This window comes from Eschrichtius robustus, chromosome 2 (genome assembly GCF_028021215.1).
Source record: "Eschrichtius robustus isolate mEscRob2 chromosome 2, mEscRob2.pri, whole genome shotgun sequence".
Classification (NCBI taxonomy): domain Eukaryota; kingdom Metazoa; phylum Chordata; class Mammalia; order Artiodactyla; family Eschrichtiidae; genus Eschrichtius; species Eschrichtius robustus.
In genome coordinates this window covers 16,201,788-16,216,403 of record NC_090825.1, presented here as the reverse complement: position 1 = coordinate 16,216,403, position 14,616 = coordinate 16,201,788, and the positions used below count along the sequence as shown (strand labels likewise).

Below are 14,616 nucleotides of genomic sequence, written 5' to 3'. Positions count from 1 at the left end.
AAGCACAGAGCTGATCTCCCTGTTCTATGCTGCTGCTTCCCACTAGCTAACTATTTCACATTTGGTAGTGTACATATGTCAGTGCTTCCTTCTCTCACTTCGCCCCAGCTTCCCCCTCCTCACCCCATGTCCTCAAGTCCATTCTCTATGTCTATGTCTTTATTCCAACCCTGACACTCTTTTTTAGGTTTTAATACTTTCCAAGATATAAGGTAATTTTGGACTTTAATGTAGGATGTGTTTTTGCCCCAGGGAGTATTTTAAAAGCATACCTTATTTTAACTTAAACTGTACTACAGTTTGTGAAAGTAGCACAGAGATTAGAACCTTTCAAGATCTTTCAAACTATTGAACAAAGAAATAATAGAGCACATACTACTAGTTCAAGAAAATTATATCTGAATTTTAGAAGCACTGTGTTACTTGTATTATACTGTTGTATTCTGCAGCCTTCTGTCCCTATCGAAATATAGAAGTTGGAAGTATATCTATCTACCCAAACTTGTATTTTACTATAATATTTTTTGTGTGAAAGATCCCCCCAAAATGATCAATTATGAAGTCCCTGGACTTCTTATAGTTGCAAAAATAAAATTTTGTTATTATTATTGTTTTTCAAAGGACTCAAAATTTCAATTCTTTCACAGTCATCACAATGATATTTGTAAATATCTCCATGCTTCAGCTATTGTATATCTGCATGGCAGTCTCCCTGCTTCCTCCTATATGTGTCCGTATCATTTTCTGAACAAAATGGGATACGCAACAAAATAAATAATACATTGTCATCTATTTTGAAAGACTAAAGCATGTTCAAGGCTATTTCCACATTGCATCAAAGTTATGGTTGCTGGGAATGTCAGGAAAATATTGATTATATTCAGAAAGACATTAATTACTAAGAGGGTTTCCCAAATTTTTCTTTAAATTTCTAAGTCATTTCAGGCCCCTAAATTCATATAACACATGTAGAATTTTCACACTGTTTGCTTCAAAGATTCTTCATATGACATACTTTTCTAACTCTTTTATCACAGTCAAGGTCTTCTAAACTGGGTTAAAGTATCACTTTTAAGATAGTAGACCCAAATTTATATATATATATAAACATACCCATGGTGTGCCCACTATAACGAGAGTGCTTCAAATCACAAGTTTAAAATAGTTTATCAATTGATCTGGTGTCTCCATAAATACATTATCTGTACCAATGACTCTTAAACAGTTTTGTACATTAACCGCACCCGAAGTTCGCTAAAACCATAGCTGTCTATTTCTGTCACTTATATTCAGAGTCACCAGGTTTCTGGTAGGAGCCACTGGCTCACCCCGAAGTCTGGTATCCACGTATCCTTTTCAGTCCTTTGGCTATGACGCCCATGCCCCAAATGCTTATCGCTTCCTTCCTCCTCTGTCATCCACTATTTCCCCTCCCCTTCAGCCCAGGCCCTATTAACGTTTCGCATAGGTTTCTCCATTGGAGAATGAGTTTCAGTCCCTGGTTAATAATCTCCCCTTCACGTTCCTCTGTCCATTTCATAAACGGAAAAGAAATCACACATGCCCATTTTATCCATTCAAGGAAATGTGACTCTTCAATGGCGGCTTCACTAAGTCCATGTTGTTCTGCTTATGTCTGCCGTAGATAACACAGCCAGCATTCTGACAAGGCGGAGGAGATTTAGTCGAACTATTCAGGATGTGTATTACCTCCCCATTATGATCTCTGACGGTGGAATCCCCTCTCTCAGCAGCAGCAGTACCCTCACCATCAGGGTTTGTGCGTGCGAGAGAGACGGGCGCGTGCGGACCTGCCGTGCAGAAGCCGTCCTGTCCTCGGCTGGCTTGAGTACAGGAGCCTTAATCGCTATTCTACTGTGCGTCGTCATTCTCCTAGGTAAGTCATTCTGCATCTTAATGTGTGATGGCAATCCTGGGTGTACCCTGCAAAGGCGCGTTAGAAAAGAGAGCGAAAGAGACACACAGAGAGAGAGAAAGAGTCATTCTGACAAAACTTTGGAATTAGTAATGCTTTACGTGATAACAAGACATGGCTGTTTCTTTTCATTAACTTTCTCAATACCATAGTTCATCTGGAAATGATTTGGTTCAAATGTGATGAAAGAGTTGAAATATTAAAAGAAGGGATACAGTAAGAGAAATCTTTTTGGAAAGGACCTATTTTAGAAAGAATTGATATTAAGTATTCTAAATTTCCTGTTGAAAGGGCATTTACAATTTATTTCAAAGAACATAAGTGACATTACTCTGCGATGAATCTAACCACCAAATAAAAGGAATAAATTTCTTGTAGAAATTTCTATCAGCCTAAAGTGAGTTGATCATCAATCTTAGCTGAATTTTAAAGGACTAAATATAAAATAATTTTTGCCTCAGCGATATCAAATTTTATTAAATTAAAACTAATACTTCTTTTAGTTTATTTTTGCATTACATTTTATTTTAATAGAAAATTAAAATAAAGTACTTTCTCTAATTTTATGTTATCTTTTTAATAGTTGGAATCTTATCACAACTGCATTTGAAACTAATATTTCTGTAATCTCTTTAGAATTGCTATACAAAACAAGAAAGTAAATCCAGATTATTTTATAAGAAAGGCAGATGTAAATAATCTTTTGCTTTACAGTTTAAAACGGGTACATGTATATTTTTCCAGTGTGTCCTCTCCCTCTAGTTTTCTCTTAGGAGCCTTATCTTTTGTTCTTTTCTTGCTACTGTGCATATATAAGGAAAACAAGCAAACTACGTACTTTGAGACACAGATGTTTTTGCAAGGAATATCCCTTGTTTTGTTCCTGGGTTAGAAGACGAATTACCCGTACAGAGGAGTGGAGATCAAGGTGGAATAAGACTGAGTAGAAAGGATGTTTAGGCAGGGTCAAGGCAGGTTGGGGTAAAATGGCAAAAATGGTAGGCTTTGTTCTAGGAGTTTAAGGAGAAGTTGAAAGCAGGGGCGTCCCATCATAAAATTTGCATGTTGAAGAAAGATGATTATGAATGAAGGGGAGAACAGATCTCATGATGGTAAAGAGAGCACGTAGGCAAACCAACTAGGAATATGACACATTTGTCTCACTCAGATATAGCATAATTTGGACCAAGTAGACTTAAAATGGAGCTGAAGAAAGGTTGCTAATACCAAGATGTTTTAGGTGAAATCAAAAGTGATCTTGGGTAATAGGCTGCAAATCACAGGATGGAAATATTTACCAAAATCTTTACTGAATGCTTACTGGAAGTACCTGAGATTCCATTTGAAAACTGCAGTGTTAATTATTTCAGGTCAGTCAACAAATATTTAATGTTTATGACATGGTGTCTTTTCTTGGAACAAGTTTCCAAGGGCTAAAAGTAAAATAGCCCAAAATTAAAAACAAAAAAAGTGATCTTGGATAAACTGGATATGAGACTGAGTTAGAACAGTATATCAAAGAAGACTTTTCATCTCTTGCTGAATGTGGGCCCTGATCTTCCCTGAGTTGGGGGACAGCAGAAATGCATTTTGTTGATGTCACCACAGCAAGAGTCTATGAAGAGAGAGAGGATAGACTAGGACTGAGCTGTGATAAACTCCAGTGTGATCGCTAAATCAAGAAGGATGCGATAGCTGAGAGCAAAGGAAAAATCACAGAACAAGGAACAAAATTAGTAAGGTATAATATCCTAAAACAAAGAAAATAAGTGCATCAAGGAGGGCAGAGCGTTCAACAGTGTTCAAAGCTGCCCAAAAGTTAAATAAATTGAGTCGCAAAAAGTATCAGTTGCACTTAGCAACTTGGAGTGTGGAGGTTTGATTCACCATAAGGAGAACTATTTCACTGCAGTACAGTCTTTTGCAGAAGTGTGGCAGAGATGGTAAAATGGGAAAATCAGGCTTTCTTGATTTTATTAATTTATATATTGATCATTTATATATATTTTAACTGCTATTTTCTTTAGAAATTAACAAATTACCTTTTTTGTCTTTGAAAATAAAAACCAAAATATCACAAACCAAAAAGGAAAACAAAACAAGAACAAAACCCCGAAGAATAAACAACTATAAACATTGAACCCTCTAGGTTTCCTACCTGAAACTGAAAAGCATAGAACTCAGTGACTTTTCATAAGTCAATTTTACTTCAAGTAAAACAAAAACAAAAACAAAAACAAAAAAACACTCTGACATTACTATAAGTTCCTCCAGAGGCCTTATTCTGAAAGATATTTCAGCTGGTGTAGGCATGTTACCTTTGGCTTTTGTTTTCATTTATCATCATAAAATTATTTTTGCATACTAAAATTAAAAATCTTTAAGATTGAAAGATGTCAATATAAGGTACATTTAGGTGTACTATATAAAATAACATTTTATTATTTCATGAAACATTTTATTATTTCATCCCTTTAATTGACTTTCTGAAAATGTTGTTTCCCCTTTGGAGTAAATAAGAGAACATTTCTATATTTTATGCTGTACCTCAGGGCTAATGAAACAAAGTTTCTATTTGATATGTTTGCTCTCTCAATTTTTATTGAAACTCAAATGTGTCTTTACAGTTTTATCCAAAGGTTGCAGAATTTCTTAGGCTTAGATTTAAACAATCACTATAATGTAATTTATATTTTTCATGGCATTTTAAGGGTTTATATTGTTATTCAGAAAATATCTGGCCCACAGACTTGGATGGAGTCATTTGTAGTTTTGAAATAATGTTGGTTAATGTGTGAGCTCATAGGTTTCAAGAAAAATATCAACAACATCAGAGGCAGCAATACTTTTAGAACTTGTAATTCTGATATAGCATTCAACCTCAACAGCTAAATAAATCATGAAGTTAATCTTTTCATACTGAAAAATGTCTTACTTAGTAGCTGTTTGTGAACAGGACTGTGATTGTGGAAACTCAGCCCTAGTTTTGCCACTAATTAACTGTGTGATCTCAGGACCCATGAAGTCTCTTGCTTCTATTTCTGAATCTATGAAAATAAAATTTCAACTAGAATGACCTTAGAGTCATCTGTAAACTTTTGTGGTGCTTATTTATATTTTATTATAGGTTAAATATGATTCAATATTTTACAGTTTGGTCAGACTCCATCTATGTATATATTGATTGCCAGAAGATGGTGCTTGAAAACCAAAGGGCCTAACTTTAAATGGTAAATGTAAACCTTGTGAGTTGAGTTATGTTTTGTCAGGATTACCTTTTCAGATCCATTTCAAGAAATGGATAGGAGAGAATTTAGAGTGAGCCATCATGATGCAATCAGAGGTTGGTGCCAGAGGAGGGGCTTGTCAGAGTCCTCTTTCCCTCCCAGGAATCTGACATTTCTTTCCCAACCCACCCTATTACTTGTCAGAGGGACCAGAATTGTTGGCAGAGTGAACCAGTGCAAGAGACCATTGAATCAGGATCTGCATCAGACCTCTTCCAGCTACCTTTGTAGTCCGTGCGTCACATATAATCTGCTGACCTAGATGAATCCACCACATAGTTTTCTCCTATTCTTGGATGTAAATTTCATCATAAATGGGGATCAAGGTGGGTGTGGTGGGAGGAGAGTGAGGAACTAGGAGAGGAGGTGGAATTGATGAGAAGATAACTGCCAACCTGTTTACCATGAAAGCTATTTTAAATGACCTTGTGGGCTCCCCTGAGTTTGAAAAATTTAGTTTCAGTGAGAAGTGTCATTACCAATTATGGCTACAGAAGCTAATCAAAATCATCTCCCTGACTTGGGTCACCTCATTCTACCAAGTTTAGTACTCACATACGATGGTATAAAGAATCAAGTGATATTTAGGGGTAAACAAATCTGCTATGAAAAGTAGTTTGGGGGAGTATGTTAGGAGTCAGTACATAATGTATTCAAATGCAAGCTGTATGTCAGTTTTAGTTATGAAAACTCAAAGCCCCTTAGTACTTCAAGCACTGGAATGATAATATAAGTAAGTAAATATAATATAGGAGAAAACAAAGAGAAAACTGTTTCCACAAATTTGAATTCCTTTATGAATAGAATAAATTACTGACACAATAAATTCATTATAATTTTCTTATATAAAAAGAATCACTTGGGTTTAAAATCCTGGCCAGACTTAAAGAGAAGAAAAGAAAAAGAAATAGACTAACCAAGAATAAAATATTCATTAGAATAAAGACACCTCAAAAATACTACAATTAATTCATTTTATTCCAGACTATGTAATCAAACTTGAAAATACCAGAAATCATTTATAATATAATTTTGAACAAAGGACAAGCTCTGTACCCTTCTCTCTCTTTTTTTTTTTAACAACACCATGGCTCTATCATATTATATTTTCCCAGATGAACCACTGAAAGATGTACTGCCCTGTTATACATGTATTGTTTGATATACTGTGGGAGACTCATTTGAATATACTTATTTGCCTGCCAGTTCGTAAATAGGGATTTAACTCTCAAATTTATATGTATGACTATTATCTTCACTTATTCTCTTCAAATAAATTTGGCCTTGGGATTTTGGGGAAAACATTTAGTTTGTTTTTCAAACTTTAAAAAATATCCTCAAGCAAAATTAGGTGTTTCGTATTATTAGGAGCAGTAAGTTGATTTAAAAAAATATTTAAAAATTATTTTCCTAGTGAGACTATTACTATTCATGAAGATTCACTTAACCCAGTGCCACATTATCACTCTCACAGAGATTATTCTTTTGTTCATCTACATAAAAATTGTTTACGGAGTGTCTGCTGTGTGCCATTTGCTCCAGAAACCTCTACTGAACAGGCATGATTGTAAAGAAATTCATTAGGAGTGTACCTTCTCATTCATGCTTCCACATTCTTCTCTGCATTGATTTGAATTTGCCTTTGACTAAAGGGACCATATGTCCATATTTGTCCTGATGTCCTGATGTAATTATAAAGGAAATCCCCTTCCACCCTTAAAAAGTGTCCCAGATTGTATGGGTATTTATAAATTGATCTTTAGAATAAATAGTTATGTAACAAATCTAGGAATCATTTGTCACTGGCAAGTAACTCTCTTTGTCTAGAAAAGAGATAGATGTAAAACTCTAAATTCAAACTTACCTAGTATCTATATTTTGAATCAACACATATATATAAGGAATATTTTCTTAAATTCGGGGAAATAAGCGAATAGAAGCTATCATAATAATAAACCCAGCATTATGCACTATGTTTCATTAGGCAAATATGATACTGATATTGGTGAAGGATGTAAATTACCTCCATACTTCGATAATAGTATTGATCACATTCTTCCTGTTATACATGCACATAAAGTCCCTTGGCATCAACTACCAACCATTTCAACATAAGGAAAATAACTTGATTTATTGACAAAAGTAAGAAATTTTACTATAATAAATTAGGCAGTCTGTAGAAATAGATGTGGTTTTTTAAAATTAATTAATTAATTTATTTTTGGCTGTGTTGGGTCTTCGTTTCTGTGCGAGGGCTTTCTCTAGTTGTGGAAAGCGGGGACCACTCTTCATCGCGGTGCGCCGGCCTCTCACTGTCGCGGCCTCTCTTGTTGCGGGGCACAGGCTCCAGACGCGCAGGCTCAGTAGTTGTGGCTCACGGGCCTAGTTGCTCCGTGGCATGTGGGATCTTCCCGGACCAGGGCTCGAACCCGTGTCCCCTGCATTGGCAGGCAGATTCTCAACCACTGCACCACCAGGGAAGCCCGAAATAGATGTTTTGATCTAGAACAGCCTCCTCACTTAATCATAAAGATGAGCAGAAATATATAGTGGACGATAAATATAAACCTCTGGGTAGAATGGAGTGCATTGCTTGAGGAAACTGCTTGGGCCACTATATTAGAAAGCTGTAGGCTGGATTTACAGTAAATAAACAGTGAGGTATTAAATGCATATTGATGGCATTCAGTGAAATGTTTCTTTGTTGTTGTTTTGTTTGTTTGTTTATCCCAAAAAGAAAGTATAAGCAACGTGCAGGGGAAACTACTGTATTCTGTAGCAGAGCATTTGGGAAGCAGAGCCACATGCAGCATCAACATTTCATTTTCTGCTTTTTCTGTAATCACTCCCTTTCAAACACAGTGACTCACTAATTCCCCATGTCTACTATAATCTCCCCATTGCATTTCCCCATTACTTAGGCAGTATCCTCTTATTCCATACTTTTCCAGATGATTCCCTGACCCTCCCTAAAGATGTTTTGTCTCTTTTTCCTTTATTCCCACAGGTTCCCACTTGCCTCTTGTATGCAAAATTAGCTTCTTCCCACTACACTGTGACCACCTCTTTCCACATACGGTAGATTTCCCTCTCATAATTATCCTTTCCACTTCTGGCTTGAATATCTTTTCCTCTTCCTCTCTACATTTTCAAGTCTTAAAATCACATATACACTATGATATCTAGTTCAAATACAGGCAAAGCTTATCTGTGTTGTTTATGGGTATACATAAAAAGGGGTTAAACTAAAAAGAGAAGCAAGGAAACAATAAAAAAAGAAGAATAGAAGTTATTTTTTAGAGGGGAAGGGTAAAAGGGTGGATTCGAGGGTTTCAGGTATGTTCTTTATCAGAGGATAGGTAACCTGGTGTTTGCTTGCTTTCTGACCATTTGTTAAAGCTTACATATAATCAGGATTTCCAGGTAAAATACAGTTTACAGACATAAATAAATAGATAAATAGACAAAATACAGTATAGAAATGTGAGTTTTGTATAAAAAAATATATCTGTAGGAGTTTCTGCATGTATGTATGTATACACATACACCTACAGATATACTACAGGGGACATACTTATGCTATATATATGTATAAGCTATAATATACTTATGAGATATATATATATATACACTTAGGCTATAATATGTATAGCATGAATATGTCCTATGCGTAATATTGGGACAAATATCTAGTATATATACTTAATGTGTTCATAAAATATTTGCACATTGCATGAGACATACTTAATTGTATATTACACATATATATGTATGTGTATATGCACACATATTATATATAGTATGTAGTATGTATGTATACATATATTATACATGTATTTTTGTTGTGTTTCATCTCGTATTATACATATATAATACATATATATATTTCTGTTGTTATTCATATCAAATTTACATTTAATTGGGTGTCCTGCATTATTTGCTAAATCTGACAACCCTACATTCCATTTGAATATACCTCTCTGATTATTACATCATAAGGAATGTTTTAAATACTAGTGAACCTAATAATTGTTATCATAAAGCCTAGATTATCAGCTAACCAAGAAGCAAACAGTCTGTAGAGATGAAGTAAAGGGTATTGGGCCTAATGACATAAAGTAGAAATAGCTTTCTATTTAGTAATGGTTTAATACCATCAAATAGAGTAATCTGAAACTATTGAGAAACCACCAAGGCAAAATACCCAAGACCTATTTCTATCGATTTATTCAATGGCTACAACATTTTTGATAATAAGAACCTATTCACTGCTTTTGGCTAAGTTGCCCTAAGACACACGGCCAACAGGTCACTCAGTTCCTTGTTCTATATTTTTAAAATAATGAAGTTGAATATGGTAATGGAAACATCATCATCTTTGGTGTGAAAAGTCATAAACTACAGCCCAGGGTTTTCCACCTGCCATTTGTGTGGTCTTAACGGTTACATGGTATTTACTCATGTAATCTCTCCTGAGTCTCAGTTTCCTCATTTTAAAAATGAGGAAATCCCCGGCTCTGCTTTGAGGATTAAGTTAAAAAGTTATGTAAAGAGCATTGTGTAAACAAAAAAATTCCTATGAAACATAAACTATGTACAAATAAAATAACATCTTCTGCAGCTTGATAGATAAGTGTAATAATTAATGCCTGATAATATTATTCTAAAGGATAATGAACAAACGAGATGTACCATGTAAAATATTCCTGCTTTGATTTTCTACAAAGCATCAAAAGGGAAGAGTTAAAGATAGGGGCTCCTTCTTCCTATTTTACAAAAACTTAAAATATCCTGCCTTTAGTGTACTCCTAAGAAGGATAAGTATCTATAGATTGACTCCCCCGCAGAATTATTTTTCCAGTCAAAATTTCGTATTGCTTTTCCATCATCTGTTTCCCTGAGTGAATGATTAGACTTCATCACCGGTCGCAAATCCTGAAGCCATAGCCTGGCAAATGAGAATATCACAGCGTTCTCCAGAAGATCAGCGGTTCCCAATGTTTTGTAGAGGTAGTCATTTTCTACATTCTTCAAGATGTTAAAAGCTCTTGCAGCGGTATTCACAGAGTGCAGAGATCAGGGCTGTGTTACAACGTAAGCCTAAATGGAATGTAGCTGATGATAGTGGCTGGGAGTTGCTGATGTCCGATCTCCAAGAATGTCCTTCTTCTTTTTCTAACCCTTCATCCTCTTTCCGTTTTTCCTTAGCAATTGTAGTACTTTTCATCACCCTGAGACGCAGCAAAAAAGAGCCCCTGATCATTTCAGAGGAGGACGTGCGGGAGAACGTGGTCACCTATGATGACGAGGGGGGCGGCGAGGAAGACACCGAGGCCTTTGACATCACAGCCTTGAGGAATCCGTCTGCGGCCGAGGAGCTCAAGCACCGGAGAGATATCAGGCCGGAAGTGAAACTCACCCCCAGGCACCAGACGTTTTCCACCCTGGAAAGTATAGATGTTCAGGAGTTTATTAAGCAAAGACTGGCTGAAGCCGACCTGGACCCCAGCGTCCCGCCTTATGACTCTCTGCAGACTTACGCCTACGAGGGTCAGAGATCGGAAGCCGGGTCCATCAGCTCGCTGGATTCGGCAGCCACACAATCAGACCAGGATTATCAGTACCTTGGAGACTGGGGACCCGAGTTTAAAAAGTTAGCTGAACTCTATGGAGAAATAGAATCTGAAAGAACAACTTAGGGGGTCCATTCTTGCAAACTTCTAGAATTCGCTTCCTGAGCAAGTGGAGATATAACCTCAGCAATGGCAAGGAAGAAGCTTGGAAACAGTACTAGGAACTGAACAAGCAGAGCACAGCTACTGTAGAAACAAGTGCCCTTTTCATGATCGAAACTGGGTTATTTAATCGGAAGAAAGTCAAATTAAAAAAAAAAAATACAGAGAAAAAGCTATTGTTCCTTGTGTATATTTTCAATTGCTCAATAAAGTCTGTGTACTGTTTAATGAAGAATACCTGAATTAAGCCAAACGATGATATTTGTTTCAATATTTTGTGATTTCTTTTCAAAAGCAAAAGTGAACAAGAAGTTTCCAAATCACTCATGACTCTGATTTCTAGGGGTGGTACCCTGCAAAATGAAACTGGTGAAGTTAATCACGACCTCTTTTTCCACTCTTTTGGGTGGACTCTTGAGACCCACACCCTGTTTTTGTGACACATCTCATTAGCTTTGTCTCGTGTTGAAATGACACGAGGTATTTCCAATATACCAGGCCACTCTGTCATGGACTTGTGTGTACCATTTTCCTTTGCCCTCCCCACTTCTTTTCTCCATATGAAATTGATGGAGCACGGGGATTTGCTGCTTGCTCTGTGATGTATGCAACTTCTGTGCACCAGTTGTGCACTGCTCTGGATCACGGAGACTACTGTCTCTGTCCTGCCTGTCCCCCTTTATTTTAACAGGAGAACCCCCTTTTTTAAGTGGCTAGAATGAATGTTTTAAGATATACTCAGATCATCTATGTCAGGGAAAGATTTAATTAAAAAAAAAAACAACAAAACCTACAAACCTTATCCTGTACAAAACATTGAGGAACTCTATACTTTTTTTTCTCCATTTGTTTTAGTGCATTTACATCAGCAATTCTGATCATTCCTGTACCTAAAATTGGTTGTCAAATATTTGATGATTGGTTTATACTTGTCTAATTTGCTTATTTTTAACATGGCAGTCATTAAAAAAATAATGACGCGGTGGGGTGGAGATGGTGGTGTGCTGAATTGGGCGATTGGGATTGACATGTATACACTGATGTGTATAAAATTGATTACTGATTAAAAAAATAATAATAATGACCCTCATATGATAACTATGTAGTCTGAAAAGACTATCCTTCAACTTACATGAACTTCGTAGACTTATGATTGACTTGCCTTTATTCCTCACAGAAGCTCAGACTTTCCCCATCTCACTGATTGATTAGCCCTTTATGTTTGAGACCCACAGAAAATGTGTAGGGCTAGGAGCAAAAAAATAGGAGTTTGCCACTTACTATTCTCAGACACGTCCCTTAAAGTCACTTAGAGTCCCAAACTACAAAATAGAGATGGCAAAGACTTCCCTGCTTAACTTACAGGGTTATGTGAAGATCAATAAGCATCTGTAAAAATGTTTTGCCAACTGCAAAGTGTTCTGTTATGTAAAGGCTGGCAGACACTATCATTTTCTAATTCCATTAGTCATAATTATAGAGTTACATACATTTTGAATAAAATACTATATTACCATGGGAGAATTTCATGAAACCTTCAACAGTGAAGCAACTGCTAACTGGAAATATAATATGAAAGTTTAATTCTTTTGACATTTTCCCAAATAGGCTAATTATTTCAGAATTTCTTGGGGTTTTCCCCCTAAATTGCTTAGATAACATTTTGTTGTTGTTGATATTGGTCGTGAAATAAAAATTCATAGCATAATGATCCTAGTCTCCAAAAATGACCACATTTATGTATTTTAGATTAATTGGAATTTTGAAACCCTCAAATTAACATTTATTTTAAGGGGAAGTTTTGCCTTTGCTCTTTAAATATATTATAATCTAGAGTCTTCAAAAGTTATGTGACATTTTCTGATTCTACTGATGTGCAAAATTTTGAATTTTGCCTCTGTTCACAACTGCCCTGTGCTATTATTTTTCAATTTTGAGGTATGGAAAGTAAGTAAATTTAATTTGAATATTTCTCAATTTGTGTTTGAAGCCTGAGGAATAAAATGTAATTTAAGTTTTTTACAACATTTTAGCTTTCCAGATGCTGCTTTATCATTTTTTATATCATAATGGTATGCATTCCAGTATAAAGCTAAATCAAAAGAGACACTCAGGGGCTTTGGGGAACAACCTCTGGAGACCCATACTCTGATTATGCAAATGCTGGACTACATTCACCCTGACAGAAGGGTCCACCTTTGGAGAACGACTGTGGATGCTGGTGCTTTGACTTTCCTATGCAAAGAGGACCAGGAAAACCAGGTTTTGGATGTCCCGTAGGTTTTTGGATTTAGATTTTTGATAAGCTTTTCACAACCTTTGTTTTGTTTTGTTTTGTTTTAATATTCATCTGGCAACTTTACAGATAAAGGCTTGAAAGAGGAGAATACATGTGTAAACCAAGGTCCTCTGCATGGTTTTGAGTATGGAATCATTTCCCTGATTTTGTGGAAAAAACACCCCAGATCCATCTGATTTTAATTACACATTTTAATGATAATGGATTGCTTCTAAGCCCCTGATATTAAATCTCATATAGAGGCAAAATGGAGCTTCTGTAGTATTGAAATAATATGTTCCTATATTGATTTATTTTAGAATTTTGTTAAGGAAAGCATTCCAAATATTATTTTTATATATATTCTGAAGTGAGGCAATTATATCATTATTATAAGTATGGACTGGGTCTCATATTTTTTACTGTGCTACTTTGGGTCAAAAAAGCAATAATGATATATAAATGCTCTGCCAATGGACTGAAGTCATTTAACGTTCAATACCTTGCTTTAAAAACTTCAGTTTATCAGTGTAAAAAGCTAATTCTCAAAGAGTTTAGTGGGTAAAGAGTTTGCACATGCTCTGAACCCTCTCTAGCCACAGATAATCAGCTCTGGAATATGTGATTCCATATGGATTCCACTATGGAATCGCTAATGTGTCTCAGCACATTTTGTAAGCCTTGGTTGATATTTACAGGAAAAATATAACTTTGAAATCAATTTACTTATTTCCAAGAGAAGAATTTTCCACAGAGAGACCTTATACAATGTGGTGACTGCTAAATTAGAGGAAATACAAGCAGTTATAACCTTTTTATCCAATGGCTTTCTTAATAGAATTTATAAATTCCAAATAACCTTTGTGCAGACGTAGGTCTTGCAGAAATCACTAAAGACCTATCATCGTAAATTCTTTCTATGATAAATCTGTACATACACAGATTTGAAGGGGAAATTGAAGAGGAAATTATCCCTAAGATAAGGCTCTATGCAAAGTTATGACTTCCCCATAACCAGGTATAAGAAGGAAAATATTCTGAGAAATGGCATTCATGTAACCACACACCCATACACACACATACACACACATATGTCTTCTTGAAGAATATTTAGAGAGTAAAAGAATATTCAAAATAGTGACTTAGATATTGATATGATCCAAATATGTGATGCATACAAAATTTAAGTACCCAGCATATGGAAGATTCAGTAAGAAGTTAACGAACATTTTTTTTGGCTTTTATTTTGTGTCTAGCCTCAGCCTAACCTTCAGTGCTGTCCATGATTGAAGCTGGTTTCACAGAGCAGAAAACACTATTAATAATAAATCAAAATTTTAGAAATGATGATTTAATGAACACAGTGTGGCTATTAAATAC

General features: G+C 35.6%; 1 protein-coding gene across 1 annotated transcript in view; it reads left to right on the top strand.

Annotated features, from left to right (window-relative positions):
• The window catches only part of CDH18 (cadherin 18), a 318,315-nt gene extending 307,282 nt beyond the window's left edge, over window positions 1-11,033 (top strand). The window contains exons 10-11 of the mRNA XM_068532070.1: window positions 1,646-1,897; window positions 10,432-11,033. Of these exons, the coding sequence (XP_068388171.1) occupies window positions 1,646-1,897; window positions 10,432-10,922 (743 nt within the window). The 3' untranslated portion in view covers window positions 10,923-11,033. The remainder of the gene's footprint in view (window positions 1-1,645; window positions 1,898-10,431) is intronic.
• Window positions 11,034-14,616: the final 3,583 nt, after the last annotated feature.